Source organism: Sorghum bicolor, chromosome 4 (genome assembly GCF_000003195.3).
Source record: "Sorghum bicolor cultivar BTx623 chromosome 4, Sorghum_bicolor_NCBIv3, whole genome shotgun sequence".
In the NCBI taxonomy this organism is placed as follows: Eukaryota; Viridiplantae; Streptophyta; class Magnoliopsida; order Poales; family Poaceae; genus Sorghum; species Sorghum bicolor.
Window position 1 is genome coordinate 6,921,800 of NC_012873.2, and position 24,043 is coordinate 6,945,842.

The 24,043-nt window shown below is 42.3% G+C and overlaps 1 protein-coding gene, 1 long non-coding RNA gene and 1 other non-coding gene across 3 annotated transcripts; 1 reads left to right on the top strand and 2 right to left on the bottom strand.

Annotated features, from left to right (window-relative positions):
* Window positions 3,842-4,677, top strand: LOC110435104. The gene is made up of 2 exons (XR_002452767.1): window positions 3,842-4,115; window positions 4,241-4,677. It is a non-coding gene; the product is annotated as an uncharacterized LOC110435104 (long non-coding RNA).
* On the bottom strand, window positions 9,164-9,235 carry TRNAM-CAU. The gene has a single exon. It is a non-coding gene; the product is annotated as a tRNA-Met (tRNA).
* On the bottom strand, window positions 19,844-22,512 carry LOC8082919 (putative UPF0481 protein At3g02645). Its single transcript, XM_002453455.2, has one exon. The coding sequence runs from the start codon at window positions 21,951-21,953 to the stop codon at window positions 20,121-20,123; it is 1,833 nt and encodes a 610-aa protein (XP_002453500.1). The 5' UTR covers window positions 21,954-22,512; the 3' UTR covers window positions 19,844-20,120.

A 24,043-nucleotide genomic window follows, 5' to 3' on the forward strand; every position in this document is an offset into this window, starting at 1 on the left:
CTGCGGTGACGCCTGCTGGGTGAGGCCCGGCTACGATTAGTCTGGTCGGAGGCGGCTCCCGTATAAGAGACGTCCTGGACTCTCTTGAGCAGAGTGGCTGTCTGTCCCATTGCGGCGATCAGGTGTGCTCGGATGCTGGTCCGGACTCCCTGGCATTCGGGGGTATCAGGAAGCCGATCTAGGTTAGCCATGGCAACAGCCACGTTGGCGCTTGGCGTTTTGTAGACTGGCTGGTCCCCGACCATGTCAAAGGCATCGTTGAGATTATTTGGTGGCATTTGTTGTTGCTCGTCCGCACGTCGTCGGGCGCGCTCGGCGTTACGCTGTTCGCGGAGTTGCCTCTGGTCATCTGTTTCTCCATCAACGTCGGGTTCGTCGGCGCTGACATTGAACACAATATCCCCTCGGCGGGGGGGGGGGGAATATCGGGAATCGGTCGAAACCCGGAGGGTGTGAAGGAAAATCCAGGTCGTAGTCCTCATCTTCGGTGTTTATAACCTCGGTGGGGACGGAGCCGGTGCTTGAGTTGGTGCTGGAAACCTGGTCGTCCCGTATTTCTCGGATGGTCACCATGTTGACGTGGTGACGATTGTTCCTTGTCGGCAACCAACCCGCCTTGCTGAAAGCGGACTGGATGTGCTGTGAGTAAACAGAGGCCGAGTTGTTCAGGCCGCAAGGATAGCCTTCCTTCTTGAGCTCGACGGATCGTCCTGAGGGGGTTGAGGTTATCGTCAAAGACGTTCCCAGCCGTTCGTGTGTGGTGACACGAGTTGGCCGGCGAGATTTGAAAAAATCCGCTGGAGCAGCTTGGTCGGGCCGACGCAGAACTCCATCTATTGGTTGGGAAACTTCGAGTAGCTTGGAGTCAGCGCGATCAAGCGCTTGGAGAAGGTCCGAGCAGTCGATCTCCTTTCCCTTGTAGAGTGGGAACGGTGGTCGGGCGCTTGGTGCCGTCGTGCGCGTGGTCGGAGACGGCGTGATCTCAGATTGGATCTGGGTCTCTTTTGGAACCGTAGTCGCGAAGCCGCCGCTGCATGTCGTCCACGTGATCTGGCGGACGGTAAACGTGAGGCCTTCGGGCACGGTCGCGGAAGCTGGGATCGTGACCATCTTGTTCGCCGGAAAAGTTGCACGCACACCCCCTACCTGGCGCGCCACTGTCGACGAAAGCTAGTCGGCAGTCTACCTTGGGGTATACCCACGGTAGTAGTTTATCGGTAGATGGTGCGCAAACTACGAACTCGATGGTGACGCAAGACACGGACAAGCTTTTTATCCAGGTTCGGCCGCCGAGTTGGCGTAATACCTACGTCCTGCGTCTGGTTGTATTGATTTGTGCTGAGAGAATATGATGTCCTAGGGGGGTCCCTTGCCCCTCCTTATATAGTCTGGAGGGCAGGGTTACAGATCTGGAAACTAATCCTAGTCGGTTACAATTGCCATAGATAGTTCAATATCAATTCCTATTCTAACCGACTAGAATCCTGCTTGATCTCCACGTCTTGTTTCTTTGCGCGAAACTCCGTGCTGTCGGATTAAGCCTTGAACTCGTCTCGTAGTGGGCCAAGCTTCCTGGCCGAAGTCTAGCCGTAAGGGTATAGGGGTTTATACCCCCACAATAAGCCTAGTAGAACGAGCATATTCGTTGGTCTAAAAAGCCATAGCTAAAAGTAATGTTTATTGATTTATCATGAGGGAAAACATTATTGACTGGCAGGAAAATACGGCTAAAGGAAGCAAACCGTGAGGCCTTGTTTAGTTACACTCAAAATCTAAAAAAAATTTCATGATTTCCCATCACATCGAATTTTACAGCACATGGAGCATTAAATATAGATAAAAAATAGCTCATTATACAGTTTGTCTATAATTTGTGAGATGAATCTTTTAAGCCTAGTTAGTCTATTATTAGATAATAATTGTCAAACACAAACGAAAATGCTACAATAGCCGAATTCAAAAAGTTTTTGCATCTAAACAAGACCTCATTAGAAAGACAAAAACACCATCGACGGCATTCCTCTGGCTGCGGCGGCGGTCAGTGGTCTTTGCAGGCTCCCCCTCGGCTCTAGCGTCCGGGAGTCCGACCCTCCCCTTCGGTGTCTCTTCTCATATATGGCTTGAAGCAACAACGAGGCGAACACAAAGACCCACATCTATTTTTTTTATTCTTCAAAGTAAGAATTGTAGGTTTTGTTTTCTTTTTTTTGCATTTTTATTTTTTTTTAAAAAAATGTTGCATTGTGTTCTTGTAACGTAGATAAAGAACTTATACTTTGATTATTACCAGGGCGACACCAGCTCACTTTGCCTAATGCCTTGTTACCACTATAAACAAATATTTTACCTAGTGTATATTTTAAGAAAATTATATATACTACTTGAGTTGTGCATCAGGATCAATTTTGTACTGGTTTTTGTCCTTTATTAGGCCTGGTTTAGTTCTCAAAATTTTTTAAGATTCTCCATTACATTAAATCATTGGACACATGCATGGAGCATTAAATATAGAAGAAAATAAAAACTAATTTTATAGTTTGTCTGTAATTTGCGAAACAAATCTTTTGAACCTATATCTATGATTAGACAATATTATGAAATACAAAAGAAAGTACTACAATAGCCAAAACTAAAAAAATTGTGAACTAAACAAGACTTAATTTATAATTGCACATATACATTGGAAAAATTTTATACATGGAATACCCAACCGTGAAATCCTAGCTCCGCCATTGCTTAGAAGAATCAAATATACATATTTATGCATGTAACAAATCAATGTGTATATATTTATAAATATAATAAATTTAAGTATATAAATTGTTTACCTGGTATTTGCCTAAACGACCGTTTAAACATCTGTTTAGCCCGTTTAATACCGTTTACAACCGTACCGTTTAGGCCGGTACCTCATTTTTTGACAGTTTAAACGTTCAACTGTTTAATTTTCTGTTTACCCCCTAAATAAAAATTACTGTTTAATGGCCGTTTAATAGGCCCGTTTAGGCGAACACCGCTAGCGACCGCACGCCCCCTTCTTTGCCCCCAACATAGTTGACCCGTTTGCCGCCTCTCAGGAGCTCTGCTCGACGTCTATGTTTTGGCACTTGCACAGTTTCCCCTCCACCCACCACCAGCCAACGCTAGAAGTCAAGATTTAAACACACAGTATGGATGAGTCATTAAAGCTAGCAAAAATCCTACATGATCAAAATACTACACGGCAGAAGTATATGTAGGTTCACCCAAAAACTATGGAGTATTAAATATAGACGAAAATCTATATCTATCTGTAAAAAGTCAAAATTTTAGTCTACCTTTTTTTTTTCTTCTGCCCGTTGTCTCCCATCGCGCCCGGGCTCTTTCCAGCCACGCGCTGCCCGTCACGTGACCAGTGGCGCGGGGGCTCGCTTTGGTGCCGTCATTTGTCAGATTTCTGTCCGCCACCATGGTTCTGGTTGGGCGCGAGACTGCGACACAAACGGAGAGTTGTCGATACGACTTGTACTCGATATACAGCCTTGGGCCTTTTACAAGGTACGACTCCGATCCGTATGCAATACAATGCTCCTTGCATGCATGCTACACATGTATGGAAGACGGATAGCCAAACAATACACAGTCAAGCAAGGCGTACTACCTATACGACATTGATTGTTTTCTTTCCTAAGAGCATCTCCAAGAGTTTGCCAAAACCACTTGTTATCTTTTATTTTTGGCAAAATTAGAAAAATGAATGGTCCAACAGTTTGGCATATGGCTTGGCAAAATATGAGAACTTGCTATCCTTCGGTCCATCACGCGCATATTTGCGAGCTGTCTCCGACTTGGCATCGCGAGAATTGCCGCCCTCCTCTCCTCTCCCGCGCGCGTATGGAAACGTCACCGTACCCTTCGTATCCCACGCCAGAGCGGTTCCGCTTCATATACCGGACCGACTCCGAGAGTCCCCAGCGCCGACGTTGCTGATCCCATCGCCCAGATCGTGAAGGACTCGAAGACACAACCGCGCGGTGGCTTGCCGAGTTCGTCAAGTCCGTGAAGGACTCGCCAAGTTCGTCAAGGACTCGTAGATCCCATCGCCACATTCCAGAGATCTCTCCCGTTCCTTTGAGGTATGTACCCGGCCTTGATCTAATCTCAGACTGCATCCATGCCTTGATTTGATTCCCTTCTATCTGTTGATTGGATTTGTTGTATGGTTCATATATGCCTTGATCTGGTTCATATGTTCTGCTAGAGTTGATCTTTGTGTCTGTGGAAGAGAGGGCCGATGGGAAGAACGACCTAGTTCTTGGAGTAGATGGCCGCCACAGCTGCAGGTTTCTGTTTACTGTCCGTGCTGGAAGAGAAGCTCGAAGAAAGACTGCCGCATGTGCTCGAGATCGATGACGGCGGCTGCAAGGGAAGCCGCGGCCTGGCGAAGAAGGCGAATAGTCACGCGCGGACTCGCGAGTCGCAGAGAAGAACCGCGGTCGCAGGCGGCGCGTGCGCGAATAGAGCCTCGGTCGCCCGTGCTGCTGGAAAAATTAGTTGATGGAGGTTTGGAAGTGGGGCCTACTTTTTTATTTTTATCAAGCTCATATGGCAAACTATTGGATAGACTACAAAATTACACTTGTTATATGTTTTAGCAACTTGACAAATCACAAGATTTGGCAAGTGAATTTTGGCAAACTCTTGGAGATGCTCTATTTTCCTAATAAATAGTTGCTAAAATTTTTGTCCGTCAGAAAATTCTGTTTGCCAACTCCTTTTGCCAGGTTCAGCTCGAACAACGTTTGGACTGGTTCTAGATGGAATTGATTTGCTATTGAGTTTGGTTATAACTGAGTTTGACTAGATGATGTAGTAGTTCGGGACAGGACAAATGAAAAAGAATAGAAAAAGGCAAACCAAGATAATAGACAATTTTATATATTTTTTATTTGGATTACTTAAAGATAAGTAATGTATTTATATTAGGATTAGAATTCCTAGCTATCAAGGTTACCCTATATAGTGTCAATATAAATCTAAAATCAAACTCTTGAATTAGAATTCCTATTTAGCTTACTCAAAAGATTGAAGTAATCTATTTATATTAGGATTAGGACTCTTTCTAGCTATCAAAGTTACCATATATAAGACCTATATAAAACTGGAATCAAACTCCATATCATGTTAGAGAGCTATTTTAACTCATATAAGCACGAGTTATATATAAGTCTGGACGAAAGAAACTCTGCATTATCAGAAAGTTAGAGAGAGACGGACAAACAATGGACGGACAAAAAATAGGCTGAAATTTTACCTCTTTGTTATTTTATATATATATATATATATATATATATATATATATATATATATATATATAGGTAATAGAGATATAGGTATAGATTTGATAGCTTTTTTTTTCTCCCGTTGCAACGCACGGACATTTTTGCTAGTAAAAACTAATTACGCAATTTATCTGTAAATCATGAGATGAATCTTTTAAGCCTAGTTACTTCACAATTGGATAATGTTTATCGAATAATAAACAAAAGCGCTACAGTTCCGAAAACCGAAAAGTTTTCGGAACTAAACAAGGCCGTAACAACCAAACCGAATTATATTTGTTATTAAAAAAATTATTTGTTTTCTGGCATAACAAAGCTAAAATACTAAAAAAGAACAATATATTACTGAGAAAAAAAGAGAACGAAAAATTAATTAGTCCTAGGTCTTTAACCTTTGGTCCACCAATTTAATTAATTCTTAGACCGAAAACCAAATATGGTATTAGCATGAAAAGAAAAAAGACAAGAAAGATTACATGAAGCATATAATCCAAAATAATATAGATGTCGTTACAGTGGCGAAGCTGCTGACGCCTGACGGCGGGAGACGCAGTGGCGGTTTCACGGGCACGGAGCCCTATGGGCTCTTGGCCTGGGCTCAGCCCACGTCGGCCCATGGGCTCATTTTTGTCGGGCCACAACATCGTGTCATAAAAACTGGGCTATATTCTTGAGTTATTAGTACTTATTAATTAGTGCCGTATTGATTTTCTAAGCAAGTAGAAGCCTGCTCAAATAACGATATTACAGTCCACGATCTGGAGTTGGGAGGAGGGGTTAAATGGGATTGAGTGGCCTTTCCCATAGAGCTTGGCCAACGAGCAAATGCGGCGCGGCAACCGCCAGCTCTCTCGTTGGAGCGAGGCAACCGCCAGCCTGTTGCTCGTTTGGATCCTTGCTCATCCCTTCTTCCAAACTCTTTTTTTTTTCACGGCTCATGGTATTTTTAGGGCTACTTTGTTATAACCCTGCTACTAATCGGTCAGTTTTTTTAAAAAAATCTTTTTACGGGCCACGCCAAGGTTCAGCTACTAATTGCATGCGGCACCGATGATGATTCATTGTAAATGGCTTGGACATCAAGAAAATTGAACATGTCACTACCATAAAACACAACAACAAAGCCACATGCGCATTCATGAACACACCTCTTGTTCCTATGAGCATTATTCGCATCTATGGCGTCACCATAGATGTCTCGCTATCGGCACATCGTCTACAGTCTAAAGAACAACACTATTAAATCTTAAAATAAATTCAGTAAAATGCGAGTCAAATCATGGACGTGGAAAGTTCGGATGAGACAATGTCTGGATTGAACAGATATTATAAAGGGACAGCTTCCCTTAAAAAAATATGCTCTTTTATAGTGTGATGACGGTGACTAGTGGGCATGCACATATTTATTTTATATATTCATAATAGAAGGTTTTAATAATAACAAACTTTCTAAAACTCAACTTCTGCGTAGCAAATTCTAATCCTAATAACAACTCAACAACTCATTATTGTGTTTACTTAAGAAATTCATAATAGAAGATTTTAAATAGGGAAACCCCAACTTATATACATGTCAGACATATACAAGTTTAAAACATGAAACTTGTATTAATATATTTATATTCAAAGTTCCTCTAATATTATATTGACTCTTTAACTAATGACAATATATAGTAAGAGAAATTGACGATCAAATCTATTTTAGTTGACATTTTCATGATCAAAATATGCTTATCATCTTAGGACGGAAGGAGTAATGAGCATGAAAATTGCCATCGTGCAACTTACAAGCATGACGTCATTCAAAGTTACACAACATCTATGTATACAAAAAATGATGATAAAGTTGGGCCTTCTAACAATTTTTCACTACCATCTTTCATGCTAAATAATCAAAACATAAAATTTGATAAATTTGCATGCTTGAAAATTTGAATTTAGAAGACGCAAGGAACATAAGTTTCTCCATAGTTTTTCATCCCACCCCCTTGTTCATGTCTTATGTGTTCCAACCTTCTCCTACTTGGTTTTTATTTATTTTTTCGGTCTTCTTCTCCGACCCAACCCTCCCTCCCTTCTCCTACTCGGTTCCTCCTTTTCCCCCTAGTCTCCTTCCCCGACTCCAACCTCCATAATTCCCATGGCACAAATAAGACATGGTGAAAAGATACCCTAAAAGTAAAACTATGATAGACCTGGAACACAAGACTTCATAATATCAGAGGACATTTCCATATCACTATGTCAAGCCAACACTTGTGAGTTATAATATAAATCTTTTTTGACGGATAATTCTAATGTAAGTCATTTTCTATATAACATTTGGCCTATGTTTGGAGCGTTTTCAGCATATCATCTATACAAATTATTGTCTGGGTGCCAATCGGATGCATAAGCAATTAAGGGGAGCTCTCCCTATCTCAGGGTAATTAACTAATGAAATTAACATTAATATGGTATGGGCAATTTCTTTGAAGGACAAGTACTTGGCGGGTTCTTGAGGTGGTGAGCCAGCAAAGGCAAGCACGTCACGCGGTAACATGTCTTCAAGATTGGGCATGGACGATGTCAATAATCCTCTCAAGTCGACGACAAGAAGAAATTAATTAAGGGTTTTCATTAGTGCGTCATGAACTATTTGCATCCGCTTATTAGCAACAACTACAAATCGGCTGGAAACAAGGCTTCTCGACTTGAGTGGTTTTTTTATGATGTTCCCATGTATCTTGGTAAGGGCTAAATTTTTATATGTATTTTCATTGTGAGTTCTTTATGGATCTTGATACTGGTTTATTTTTCTCCAGTACAATGCACATACTTATTTTGCTATACGAATATGATAAGTGTAAATAAATAAGAGACCATGACTGCTTGAATCTTTAACTCCATAATAAGAAACAAAGATTTTTACCACTAAAGTATTTCCATTACATGTTCCGAATCATGACCCGTGCTAATATGAGTTGAACAACTCACTCACGTCAAGCAATAATATGAGGTCATATTCCAAGACATATTGGATCTCACTGCAAAACACGGACATAATTGCTAGTTTATATCTATTTCTAATATAGCGAATAGATTCTTCCATCCATCTTTTTTGTTTTCTAAAATGCTCCAGTGTCCTCTGTGTCCTATACATGACCTAGGCTCGCAATCACGGGTCTAATGATAATACAAAGTTCAATTTCAAGATGTACTGGATTCCACGTTCATCAACAAAAACAGAGCCAACAAGCTCCCAATCCCAATGGACGATCGATCAAGGAAAGCAACGCAAGGGACGTGAGAGACTTATACAACATGACCGCAAACCGTCATTGCCTGATCCACGCCATGAGTGCAATGGGTGCTCACTTCTGCCAGTTGCTGTTAGAAACATGGTTTAAATTTTTGATGATTTTGGGTGTGGCTGAAAGAAAATTTGGAACTTTCATATTACACTAACACATGCTACTTATTGTAAATATGTAACTGTAACACATATTTTTTTTACTATTTATATTGTATATTCTTTTGTTCCCATGCATATGTAATCATAAATCTTGCTATGTTTTATTTTGATGTAACAACTTCAAAAAATCATACTTCATTTAAGTATATATGTAATTTTTGGTCGAAGTTTGGGACGGCCGAAAACATTCTAATACCGAAATTGAAACCCTGATTAGAAGAACGAGTCTTTCTTTTTCTTTGGTCGCGGTGGCAAATCACAGCCACGTTTATTATACTAGGGAAACAAATAAATAAATAAAGTGGTCACGGGAGTCAGGTGCCTTATCAAAGCAAAGCCAGGTTTACCAGTGAAAAATAATAAAAACAAGGGAAAAATTAAAAAAAATTATCAAAGCCAGGTTTCGATCCTGGGACCTGTGGGTTATGGGCCCACCACGCTTCCGCTGCGCCACTTTGATGTTTGTGACAATGGAGTCCTGTTACTTTATTTAAACACTAGTGACCAGTGGGCAGTGGCCACCCTTGTTAATTTAACTTCATGCTTCTTCATCCCATGGTAGCGTGATCATGACCCTCCTATGTGCCGTCCAAACCGTAAATATCTATACTAAACTAGAAATAATTTTGTTTGTCCAACTATTTTCTTAATTCTGCAAAGTGAGCGGTGCTAGACTAGATGATCAAGGCATTTAAGTACCACCTCGGCGACTCAGATTCAGCTCCCCATAGGGCGTATTCACTGTGTGGAGGTAAAAAATCCTCTCGCCTATGCACATTCTAAAACACATACATGTCTAATAACTGGACCACTCACACAATAATAATGCCGATGTGTATAGGTGGGGCATAGGGTTTAGGAGTCTAAGGACTGGCCCATTTACATGGCAACGGTGCCGCTGTGTATGGGGGCATAGGTTTAGAGAATTTTCTTAGCCTGCATGAAAAGTCTTGTACCTTAAGGGCACTCACAATGCAGACTCTATCATAGAGTCTAAAGTTATTTATTACCTCGAACAATGTGGACTTGAAGTCTAAATAAGACTTGGAGTCTTATTTTTTCTACCTCTTTCTTCAATAAATATGCTGCTACATCAGCAAAATACCATAAATAATATGTTGTTAATTGTTTTGGACTCTGTGATAGAGTCTTGCATTGTGAGTGCCCTAAGTAGAATCCTCTTCCCGTAGGATGTTCTTTTTAGAAAAGGACATATTTAATGTTGGGCAGAGAACACTTTCTTGTTGACTTAACTTGACTAAAGATTTTGTCAAGACTCACGGACTCTGTTACCATTTTAGCATGAAGTTTTAGAAAGTTGGAAATACAAAAACCTTATCCCGGTGGCAACGAAATATAGCATCATTTATTAACTCTACTTGCCTTTTTACCTATATAGTGTACATCTAGTTTATAAAAACCTAACAAAACTAGTTTCACTTCTTTAATGATTACTTGTCTGATTTATGATTATGTATTTTACAAGTTTAAGCTGATTTGAGCATTTTTAGAAAACTAGTTTCACTGTTCTACTCTGTTGTAGCTTCGTTTAGCTTCCGAGACAGTAGAATGTAGATAGGCCTACCTAGGGGGGTGTCCCTCATTACGAAAACAATATCTGTTGCCATCGTCATGGAGGGATGCTGCATGGATATATATTGCTTGCACTTGCAAAACACACAATTTTTATATGTCATTCTTGTTCAGACTCTTCAAATTTTATTTCGCTCTGTGTTTCAACTTGAATGTTGACTGGAAGGGGGCTGCCCTTTGATGCCATACATCTTTCTCGTTTGAGTCTCCACACTAATGAGTATCTACAGTGTATTATAAGCCGCATGATGATGCTTGGCAGTTGGCACCAGTAGCGTGCACCAAATTAAAACTTACTACAACTACAATTTTTGATGAACACTAAAAAGAAAAAAATGGCTTGAACTAATCTCAGGTAAATGGGAAACTTTGAAAATCGAATGAAAAAATAGTATGACTGATAGCTTGTGCTCCATTTATGTTTGTTTGTCCATATGTTGCAGCGAGAAGTTTAATTGATTAATCAACCCAAACTCACCACAATTGCAGATTGTTATACCTGGAGCACACTGAATTTGGTTCCGGAGTCATGGTCGGTGTTTTATCAAACATCTTGCAAGCAACCGTTTCTTAGGCTAGAGCAATACAAGAAAAGGAGCAGCAGTGGCAAAGACGAACCTTGGCAAGGACCTAGTGCATGATATGATGGTACATGGTAGGCTGCAAACTGTTGGCCAATCTCACCTTTTTCATCACTGAAAGGAACCTCTATCATGAGTCCCTTCACTTCACGATGGAAGTATTGTAGGTTCAGAGTGGTGTTTTGGGGAGAAACAGACAGTACCGAGTAAGCCCTCAATATATTCGCACATCACCTGATGTTATCTTCTTGAGAAGTGAGTACTTGTTCACCACTAATCAATATAGGAATCAATTTCTTAAGCATCCTAAAGCTTGCCTGTAGATGAAAGAAGGAGGTGTTGGCATCACCATCGTTAAGGTAATGTTCCCGGGAGTGAAGCTGACCAATTCTTCTTTCAAGGGAGGCAAGAGCGAGACCAATAATGCTTTGCGTGGCCAATCTTTGCTAAGACAGTTTGGATTTGGAACATCGAAGTGGTGCATAACCACTTCTCATCAAAGTTAGTTTCTCGCGCCACCATGCTCTTCCTGACCATCTCAGCCTCCAAAAACATAACGTGTCTTGTTTCTATAAATTTCGTACGTCTGCCAGGACAATAGAAACGATAACATTTTGACTTATCTGGATAGCCAATGAAATGGTAAATGATTGTCTTAAAGTCTAGCCTTTCAATGTTTGGCAGCTGGACAACCCCACACACGTAAATGGTTATGTGAGGGTTCTCTTCCTGTCCACCACTCGTATGAATGACGATTTTTAACGCTTCCATCCATAGACCTATCGGTAAAGTGGAGTAACTTATCATACTTCTCATCATATCCAAATATACGGTTGGATCTTTCAGCTACTCCATTCCTCCTAGGCTCGCCAATGTAGAGTACCGGATAACTATGCCGACAAGCAACGGCAACCATCGCTGACCTGCTACAGCTCATCAAGGATGAAGCCGATTGATGGATACAAGCGGAAGCTCCTGGTTTGAAAATTTTGGCGCAGGGATAGCTTCTTAGCATCTCGCGATCAATTTTGGTTGTTTTCTTTCATAATGTAGATTCTCACAAAACACTAACGCGGGGAGCGGCACTTGTATAAGTTTCAAACTATTCTCTTCTAATACAATGATATGCACTCTCGTGCATATTCGAGAAAAAAAAACTTCGCAAAAGGTTCAGAAACTTGGCCATATGGGGTATGTCGACCGTACTACTCTCCAGCACGGTTGGATCTAATTATCTTAATCTTTAAATTGTGCTGATTTTCTACTTCAGCCTTAAATCTCTTACATTTATCCAATACTTTTGATCTTTTCTTAATTAGATAAATATAGCCATAGCGAGAGTAATCATCTGTGAATGTTATAAATGAATCATAACCATCTACACTTTTCACAGAAAACATACCACAAATATCTGTGTAAATTATTTCCAACATTCCTGCGCTTCGTTTGGCATGTTTCTTTATTTTTCTAACATACTTTCTTTTAATACAATCAATACATTTTCTAAACCTAAAAATTCTATTGGCGGAAGAATTGATTTCTTAATCGGTCGTTCTATTCTCCTCCTCGAAACATGGTCTATACGAAATGCCATAGTTTCGATGATACATCATGAATTCTCTTTTACTTATTACTTACATTCATAGACGAGGAGGCATTCTCATTTTTAGTGCTCACAACATTCACATTCACATGCTCGTCTTGTCGTTAGGCAAGACGAACACACTTATAATTAAATATAATCTTACATTGGCCATTACCAAAATGTATCAAATCCATCATTGTCTAAACATCAAACACTTACTGAGTTTCTATGCAAAGAGGGTACATAAAGGATATATGTAAGCTTTATCACTACCAAATTGGTGGAGTTCTTTTAGTATTTTTAATTAGTAGTAAAACACTATCACTAGTCATAACACTAGGGAATCCTCACTAGAAGACATTTACTAGGAAAAGTTTGTATTAAATTTGAATATAAAACACTAGGAGAAGCCCACATTGCTAGGAGAAGTTGAAATTTTTGGTTGTGTTATCTTAGTAAAAAAAATTCTATATCTTGTGAACATTCTAGAGGGACAATTCCACTCTCCATCTTTAGTGAGTGAGAAATCCAAAATATAGGAGGACAATATTTGAATATCTACTAATTAAAGAAATAGTTGAAGGACATTTTTCACCAAAATCTTGACTATATCCCTATCAAAATAAGGAAAGATATAAAGAGGCTTTGCTCGAGAGTGAAAATTTTGACTAGTGACACTAGCTAAATGCTTTGGTGACATAATGTAGATTTAGGTGACGAACAACGTGAATTAATGCTTATTTTTTGCTCTTCTATTTTTATTTTGTGACTTAGGGCACTCACAATGCAAGATTCTATTACAGAGTCTAAGACAATTAATTACATATTATCTATAGTATTTTGCTGATGTGACAGCATATCTATTGAAGAAAGAGGTAGAAAAAATAAGACTCCAAGTCTTATTTAGACTCTAAGTTCACATTGTTCAAGGTAATAAATAACTTTAGACTCTATGATAAAGTCTGTATTGTGAGTGCCCTTAAGCATAAAGAGAAGAATTAGTTGCTGTTCTGGCCAGATGCAAAAGCATGGGCGGATCTCTAGAACATGGATTAATTATTCATACGGAAAAACATGCTTGTGCTTAGGCCAGTCTCAATGCATAGTTTCATGATACAGTTACCCAACTAGGTAACCGAGCCACGTGAGTTTTATGGGAATGAAACTTATCTCTTATTTGATGAAACTCTTTCATTTAATGATCCTGTCAAGTCAGCAATTTTGCTTATGTGACACCTTATTTAATATGCATGACACTCTTATGAAACATGCATTGAGACTTGGAGCAAACAATTAATGTGAGAAGGGAAAAACGGCCGAGGGAGTTCCATTTGAATTTATTCTTTATATCTATGTCATCAGCACGTTCCGGACTAGTGTCCAGATACTGGTTGCTTCTTCATTTGATGTGAATGAGCAGTCCACACAAAAATGGCTGAACATATCACGCTGTACCGATGGTCAATGTATGGTCCATTCGAATCATCAGTCCAACAAAAAAACACACACACACAGATATATATATATATATATATATATATATATATATATATATATATATATATATATATATATATATATATATATATATATATATATATAACTTAAACTTCCAGAGAGACCGAAAACAAAGATTGTAACTTTGGCCGCAGACTGTCCATTTCAAATCCATCAAGTTTTATCAACTGGTATATCATATATTATATGTTAACCAGCCATTGATACTGACCATGGCGCCAAATTTAATGTGAAAAACTTTATCATACATGCCACATATTATCCTGCCACTGATATTCACCATGCCAAATTTACCGTGAGAAATTGGAAGAACCCAAATGCCACATCCAACAATTTACTGCTCTTCGCCTCATTCGCTGGCTCGAAACATTCAAAGAGACAGACGCAACACTCTGGCCGAGTCTCAACATCTTCGCCGACATTAGCGACGAGGAGTTCAATCGTGACTAGAAATATCACACGATGGAGCGACATAAGCTCCCTACTTTGTGAAAAAATAAAGGCACGGCTACAAAGGTCAACCATGCTTGGCTCTAGCTTGGGGCGGCGAGGGGCGAACAACGAGGACTCAGCTGTGCAACTATTAGAGCATGAGATCGTGGATTGCGTTACGACAAGCGATGTCGACGCTTTCAAGTTAGTGGTGAAGTTATACATATGGGGCATAGTGAGAGAGATGCAAACTGGCTTTCAAGTAAGTGTTGAAGTTATACATATGGGGCATAGTGAGAGAGAGATATGCAAACTGAACATATTACTATTACTTTTCAATAGCGAAGCGCTCTCTGGTGACTTAGGAATCTCAAAAATCTACTGTCTTAGTATTTTATAAAGGTTAGAGTGCGTGCATCATGTTTGATCAAAGGAATATGTTTTTCTATAACACTCACTGATCATAAAAACAAACCTTCTCTTCCATAATGTGCTCCAGTCGATGATAGAATCACACAATTATACAACAACTTTGGGTAAAAGTAAAACCATGTAGAAATTCCCGGTTACCATATACTAGTAGTAATACAAATAGAACTGCTAGGTTAATCATATCCAAAGAGAGGTTAACAAAAATCTTCACATACTTGTGGTTAGCCCTAGAATATTGTTCCCTTGCCTGACTACCAAAGCACTACTCAAAATCTCATGAGTCCTTTGCACATACGAAGCCAATACACCATTAAAATATGCATGCGTTTGATCTGCAGAAGGCATTACCTACTTTGATCTGCATCGGCAGCGACACCAGCACCAGCAGCGCCGCCGCCGCCGGCGCAAGAGCAACCGTGGAGCCCTGCTCCATCCTGTCGCCGCCAACGACGACAAGGGTGGTCACTGGTGGGTGGGCTGTGGGCCTGGGCTGGGCCTCAGACACTAAACTGGCCGGGCTTTGGGCTTCGGCGCACCGCTATGCAGCATTGCTATTCTTTAAAACGGTCACTTTATGAACAGAATTTTCATATATGTTGAAAGTATATATTTTGGAATTGTTTCGCTCAGGTTCCTGCCAGTGACAGGCTGGCAATTGGTACCTACCCACCGGTTTGAACTTAACAGCATTTGAAATGCTATACTCCTCCGTCCCACTAAAAATAAAGTTTTTAACTTTTGACTACTGTGTTTAACTACTCATCTTATTCATTTTTTTTACAAATTATAAAATAAATAAATGATTGTTAAAGTATTTTAATTGATAAAATAAGTCACAAAAATAGATAATATTTATATTAAAATTTTGAGTAAGACAGTCAAACAAGATGACATAGAGTTTAAAATAATTTTTTAATAGGACAGAGGGAGTATATATACTTAGAAATTTTGCATTGGTCACAGGAACCGATGATGATCTTCCTCCATCATATCAGGACAGCAGAGGCATGAAAGGCACTGACGTATGTATCACTGCTAATGGAAGCTGCTAATGGAAGAGACACTACTAGTGCTTCTTTGTGTGCCAGAGTTCAACCTCACGGCCCGTTTAGTTCGCACCCTGAAAAGTATTTGGGCATTATAGCACATATATAACTATACCAATTAGTATTTAATCATAGACTAACTAGATTTAAAATATTTATTTTGCAAAATATATGCAAATTGTGCAATTAGTTATTTTTATCTATATTTAATATTCTATACATGTGTCTAAATATTCGACGGGATATGATGAAAAGTTTATTTAGACACATGTATAGAACATATATATTTAAACCATACTGGGCCGTTACATGTGTCTATACATGTGTCTAAATATTGCTTGTGGCATTCCACCGAGTTGTATTACCAAAAGTGGTTTGACAGGCAATGCAGCTACCCATTGGGCCGACGCGATTTGTCTCCTGCCGGCAGTGCGGGGCTATCTCTTGCGCTTCACGTAGATGCTTGATGTAAATGTATTGTCGAATTTTGTTAGTTCATATTCTAATCTTAGTGCATTCAAAGCTCAGTCTGATGTAAATGTATTGTCTCGGTGACCTGTTTTAATACACTGTTTCCAAAACAAATCTGCTGACAGAGCATCAATGAAACGAATAATGAAACAACTTCCACAATGCATGAATTTCACCTTGACGTTTTCTAGGCTGGGCAAAGCATTTAATTACTGTAAAATGATTGGATCACATACAAGATGGTGAAACGAATTAGCTCTCAGTGGGGATTTCATCCCGTTTCACCGCGTGGGAAACAACGCCCGCGGAGTTTCACCATGGTGAAACTATTTCCTTCTCTCTCCTCTTCGTTTCATGCAAAAAGTGCAATTTTGCTGACATGACGCTCTAATAAATGTGCATAACATCCTAGTGAAACCCCTACTGAGACTGACCTAACATGGACAGTAGTATGCAGTCATCTCTTCATGTCATTAGCCTTGCTCCTAATTAACGCACACGCACCTAAAAATAAGAACTCCTTTGTCACTCTTCCTCACATGTGTTCTTTTCCTAGGGCTCATTTGGTTTCACTTGCTAATTTTTAGTCAACTAAACTTTAATCACTTTAGTAATTAAAGTTCCAAACACACTAACTAAAAAAAAGCTAAAATATTCCCTGCAGCGAACGATAATCTGCGCTCTGATTCCAGCAGATCTCAAGATCCAACTAAGTAGACTAATATTCCCTTCAGCGAACGATAATCTGCACTCTGATTCCATAGTACGGGTAGTATCTCAAGTAAAATTTTGAAATGTTTTAATGCGCAAAAAAACTAGAAATAGTTCGAGAAAAAGCCGTGGTAGAACGTATTGTTTGCTGATTTAACTTATATGCAGATTTGTGACACTACAGTCGTGTAATAAAGATCTAAATGGTGGTTAAGTGAATGCGTGATCACCGGGCTGCTTTAGCCTTACATTACATGACACAAAGGAGTTGCTCATATCTTGTGATTCTAGTTGGAATATGAAGATTAATATCCTTCAAGTTCCATACAGCTTATATAGTCCCAGAGATTGAAAGTATTGTAACCGTCTCGTTTGTGAGGGCTTCCAGTTCAGTTTTCAGCAACATGCATGCTATAACATCAGGCGATGCTGCAGCAGAGCATGTTCTACAACCTACAAAAGCACGGGTGTCTACATAGAGCGGTTTGAACCGAAATATTCAGTCGTTTTGCAGCAAAAGGAGGATTTGGTGTGGTATGGAATCCCCTGGCTCATTTTATTTTCCTAATATATTCAGGATTCAGACCGGCCACCATCGCCGGTGATCGGCGGCGTGTCCTTGCCAGGTCGTCGGGAATGCCGGCGAGGGTCTCATCTGACTCCGACTTGCCGCTAGATCAGGAACACCGCCTCACCGACGCCTTTCCCCGATGCGAGTCTCAACGGACCCACGGGCCGGTCTGGGCCGGGCTGAAGAATTACATACTGAACAGACACAGCTTTCTCATAATTCTAGTACAACGCAGACACTCAACACGCACGCACACTCACCCCTATGAACACACGTACGCAAACCCTACCCCTATGAGCACCTTTGAAGGACTGAGTCGGCAAATCTTGAAGTTCACGAAGTCACCACAGACGCCAAGTCACCACAGACGCCTCGCTGTCGAGGGGCACGTCGCCTACCACTTAATGCATAGCGCCGGAAAATCCTGAAATAAATCCAGAATAAAGTGCCGTACCCAGGATTTGAACCCTGGGTGGGAGCCCCCCAACCAATAACCTTTGCCATTGCGCCGTGAACCTCTTGACCTTCTCGTAATAATTCTAAAAAAAAAGAGCTTTCTGGTGTTCTCTTGTAGTCCCACATCGTTTCTGCAGCACAACGAAAGCCGGCTCAAGTAAGGACACGACAGGCCACGTCTCAGAGATGGTAGGAGGGGAGAGCGGGCTTGAGCCCACGTTGCGAACCCGGAAGCCGGGCCTGTTCATCAGCGATAGCCCCTCGATTTCTAGACTGGGATTCCCGCAGAGTCGTTACCGGGGCAATCCATCACAGTGGTGTACTGCCACTGTTGCCTAGGCGCTCCACGATTGGGAGCCCTGCTCTGTGGAACGTTGGGCTCGCCTCGCCTCCACCCTTCCTACCATCTCTTTTTATTTTTATATTTTCCTTTGATTTGAAGTCTGATTGATTTGAAGTCTGATTTTTACTTGTTCTGGTTCCAACTTGTAAGGCTAGCTTTGCAAAAATTGACTAAATTTTCCCACCAGTAATTCTACATTCTCGTTCCATATCATGGGTTTTTTTTTCCCAAAGGAAAAATCTAGAAAGGTTCGGAGGAAAATGAACCAATTCATTTATATGCATGTTTGTGGCACTACGGTTCAGTAATGATCTAAATGGTGATTCATGTGATCAACCAGCCGCTTTGGTTTAACCTCACACGACGCATAGGAGTTGTTCACATCTTAGGCCAGTTTCAATGGAAGTTTCATAGAAGTTTCATACACATTAAATATGCTGATATAACACTATATTGATGAAGAGAGATGATGAGAGTTTTATGAGAACATAGATAGTTTCGCGGGGATGAAACTCTTCTATACTGTTTCCAAAATACAAGTGTTTTGGAAACTGAGCCATGAAACCTCCATTAAAACTGGCCTTATTATGATCCGAATTGAAATATTATTATGGAGATTAAAACTTGCAAATTTTTACAGAGGTATGGTAGGGCTTGGATGACGAGACAGCTCGAGCTTAACTTGTTATAGGTTACAGCTCGTAAGGATAATGAGTTGGCTCGTCTCGGCTCGGCTCGGCTCGTTTAGCTTGGGAACCAGCTCCATTTGGCTTACGAGCTGACTCGTTAACTATTGCAACCAATACATAAATCAATATATACTCTCATATACATATAACATAAAACTAAGCTTAATTGCTACTAGTTTAGATTGTTGAACTATAAAGTATTTGGCATGTTTAGCTCGTGAGATGGCTTGCGAGCTAACTCAAGCTAGTTAGCTCATTAACTTAACGTGCTAAAATATTAGCTCAACTCGTTAAGAAAAAGTAAATGAATGGCTATCTAACTTGTTATACTCCCTTCTCACACGGTACATGTGCCGATAAATTTGACTATATTTATAAAAAAAAATTAGCAACATTTGTATCTTCAAATAAATTTATTATAAAAATAGATTTAATGATCTATTCAATAATTTTAATTATATACCATAATATTAATAATTTTTTTATATATATCTAGGCAAAGTTACTTCTTAGGAAATGTAACCGATAATTAAAAAGACACGGAGGTAGCATGTGAGTATAAAATCCTTATTACAAATAAGGCGGTCTTGCAATGATCAAATCCTGGATTAGACCGATATCTGCCAAGTATATGTATATCGGATGTGAAGGCCAAGTCCGGACTGATTAAACCACTGTATCAGGCTCATCACAAACCTCGCATGAAAAAAAAAAGGACAAGCTGATTACACAAGCACAAATAACCACACATGTTTTTTTTTTTGAGGAACAAATAACCACACATGTTAGGCAATGGCTAGCTGAACCACCAGCAAAGACACGTCTGACCACATGACTCAGCAAATCACACACATACAGGCCTTGAAGATGCCGAACTTTTTTTTGTTGCTTGCTTGCATTGAGTAGCCGGATTGCTGCTACTGCGGTGGGTCGTCCGTCGTCCCCGGCACCGGCAGCACCATGCCGCTGAACCAGTGGTTCTCACAAGGGTAGGCGGAGCAGAACGTCTGCAGCGCCGTCATGAGCAGCAGCCCGACGGAGGCGACGAGCGTCAGCATCTTCCACGACCTGAACACGTACCTCCTGAGCAGCTTCCTCAGCCTCGCCGGCAAGCTCCTGCTCCGGTGCGCGTTCACCGCCGAGATGACGGCGTCCAGCCTGGGCACCTTGGTGAGCCTCGTCGCCCTCGCCATCCCGTTCCACATCCCCGCCGCCTCCTTGTTGCTCTTCATGTGGTTCACCACCACGCCGCTCCGCCGCAGGATCTTCACGTCCTTGGAGGTGTCGATGATGCCGTTCATCAGCTCCGTGTAGCGCGCCAGCACCAGCGGGCCGCGCACGGCGACGGCCTCGTAGGCCACCAGGTTGCGCAGCACCACCTCGGTGTTGGCGTCCAGCGTGATGACGGGGAGACGCAGCGTCGCCGTCGCACGGTCGAAGGCGATCCCCTCCTCGATGCCGACCTCGGGCGGCGCCGGCGTGAACCGGACGCCGCACCGGGCCAGCGCCTCCACCGACGGGATGCGGATCTCGTCCGCCCGCGGCGCCGTCATGGCAGTGGCACCGCCGCCTTCCTCCGCTGGATGCTCCGCGCCGCCGCCGTTGAGCTGGGCCTCCACGTCCACGGACTGCATCAGCTTGCCGAGCACCGGCAACAGCGCCGCCAGCGCCGGCGCCTTGCGCGAGATCGTCCCCACCACCTTGGCGAGGTTCTTCTTGATGAACCGCACCGGCGCCACGTTGAGCCTGGACGCCATCGACGCGGCCTCCTTCACCTTGTCGTAGTCTTCCTCCTCCTGCTCCAGCGTCGGCTTCGTCGCCTGCTGCGCCTCGACGTCGTCGTCCGAGAACACCTCCTCGCCGCCGTCGGCCGCCGCCGTAGCGGGCGACTCCTCTTCCTCCTCCACCACCACCTGATCATCGACGTCGTCCAAGAGAGTGGCGTCCGGGACGAGGAAGTGGTAGAGGACCTCCAGCAGGTGCGCGTGCTTGGCCAGGTCGCCGATGGCCGCCGCCCCGCGCTTATTGTTGGCGGCGTCGCTAGCGCTGTTCTTGAAGGGGGACACGTCCATGATGAAGCGGAAGACGACGGCGTGCAGGGCCTTGGCGGCCTCGTGGCGGGTGCTGTGGCGGAGCTCGAGCGCCCTGGCGAAGACGAAGAGCGGGATCTGGTTCTCCAGCATCATGGCGTCGCGGACGACGGCGTTGATCCAGTTGGCCGACGAGGACACCACGTCCGTGGCCTCGCGGCGGCGGTAGTTCTCGATGAAGTCGAGCAGGAAGCAGGCGTCGATGGCCATCATCCAGGCCAGCGTCGTGTCGTTGAGGTCCAGGAACCGGTGGTACACGGCCCGTATCCTGAGCTCGAGGCCGCCGGCGAGGAAGCGGTCCTTGAGATGCTCGATGGTGGTGTGGCCGCCGCCGCCGCCGCCGCCGGAGAAGAGCATCTCGAAGCGCTTGGCGCCGGCGAGCTTGAAGCGCTGCATGTCCATGAGCTCGGGGCGGGCGTCGTGGTGGTAGGGGCCCAGCGAGAAGACGTGCGGCGCGTACGCCTCCGGGTTGGTCTCGCGGAGGGAGCGCGGGACGGTGAACACCTTGGCCGCCGCGCCCAGCGCCTCCGCCGTCTCATGCCGCAGGCTCTTCTCCACCCACCCCACCCAACGCTTCTCGTCCTCGCTCTGCTCCTCCACGTCCGCCAGCACCAACGACCTCGCCCGTAGCTGCTGCGGCTCCGACGAGGAGGACGACATTTATCGCGCTAAACACTTACACTAGCTAGTATATTATCTTGCTTATTAATATGAGCTCAAGAGGCCTCGCACGCACACATGCAAAGTTGCTAAGGACAAGTTAATGTTTATATAGACTTATTAGTTGCTGTCAATGGGAGGGCTAGATATTTTTTGAGATACAAATACAGATGCCATGCGCACATACATATGAACGATCATGGGTGTGTTCTAGACCTATCTCCAACAGTTTGCTAAAAAACGTTTACCAAATCTTGTATGTTGGCAAGTTACTAAAAGATTTGGCAAGTAAAATAATTTATCATCTCCAACAGTTTACCAATTAGACTTGCCAAATTATAAAAAAACAGACCCACCATTATAAACTACCAAATCGATCCATCGTACCCCCTACAACCATCGCGAGGGCGCGCTGTTGTCCATGGCGCCGTCTCCTGCTGCCGTCGCGCAGCCGCTGCAGTACGCCGCACGACGCCGTCTCCTGTGACCATCTCCACAATCTCCTCCTCCACGATCAGCCCATGATCGAGTCCTCCCTCTCCTCCACGGTGCAGCGGGTGCACATCTCCTTCCTCTGCAATTCTCATTAAATTGATCTAGGTTGTTTATATTTCTCAATACTTGTCCATTAGGAATCATACCTAGGAAGAGGTCCCTTGTCCAAAGACAATTGTATGATTCATCATCCGATGATGATTGTTCTATGATATTATCGGCTGGTCAAATTCTACTAACTGCTAGCAAAGAAAAAGGACCACATTAATCATGAGGGCTTTAATCATGCGGGGCACGCTTAATCATGTGGGACACGCTTTTGGGACATTGACACATTGACATTAATCATGAGGGGCTTGTGTTATCATGCATAACATGATAGTCGAAGATGAAGGATTTGTGGTCAATCATAACGAGCAATTTGAAAATCAAGACGACAGTGTGCATCCCGATCATGGCCGACCCACTCGCACACTCGATAAATATATTCAAGCGCATCAGCAAATTAGAAACAAAACATATGCAGTTGAAGGAAGACCTGATCGAGCATCTTTGGAACCATCACCCAGATTTGTATTCGTACAATATCTAAAAAAAATCCTGACTCGTCGAGTTTATCTTACTGTCATTTGATGTAAACCCATATTTGTATTTGTACTGTCATTTTATTTGTAATTGTAGTCTATTGTAATTTTATTTGGTTAAATAGTAGCAGCACAACATCTCGGCAGAACAACACATAATCACTAATTAAATCATTCGCTGTACAAAGTGTCTCATCCATCGCTATCAGTAGCAACGCATGTCATCGCGAGTAGCTCTGCAGCAACAAGCAGGACGGCAGGAACAAGGCCAGAACTTTCACCTGTCTCGCGATGACCGCGGGAACAAGGCTAGAATTTTGACACGTCTCGCGGGAACGGCAGCGAATATGCAGAATCGCGCGATGGCAAGCGCGTCCGGGCGGTGGATACTTACGCGCGTGGGCTCGCGAGCGAAACAATTTGGTAAGTGGAAATACCAAACTGTTGGAGCAAGTTTTTTGCCTCTTTTGCTAATTTTTTTAGGATGGCAAGTGCTTTAGGCTTTGTTTAGATTGAGGATAAAAATTTTTTAGGTGTCACATCGGATGTGTCGGAAGGATGTCGGGAGGGGTTTTTAGAAACTAATAAAAAAACAAATTACATAGCTCGTCAGAAAACTACAAGACAAATCTATTAAGCATAATTAATCCGTCATTAGCACATGTGGGTTTCTGTAGCACTTAAGGCTAATCATAGAGTAACTAGGCTTAAAAGATTCGTCTCGCGATTTTCAACCAAACTGTGTAATTAGTTTATTTTTTTATCTACATTTAATATTCCATGCATGTGTCTAAAGATTCGATGGGATGGATGAAAAATTTTTAGGTAGGGAACTAAATAGGGCCTTAGCAAACTGTTAGAGATGCTCAGTTTGGTATTTTTTCTTTGCCATTTGTTGTAGTTTGCCAACTCTCAAAACGAAATGGGGAGGAGAAAACAAGCCATCTCCAAGAGTTTTGCAAAATTGACTAGGCATTTACCAAATTGTGGACCCAACTTGACTTTTCGTGA

Coding starts and splice junctions, on each gene's coding strand:
- LOC8082919 (XM_002453455.2), bottom strand. CDS start 21,953: ATGTCGTCCTCCTCGTCGGAGCCGCAGCAGCTACGGGCGAGGTCGTTG.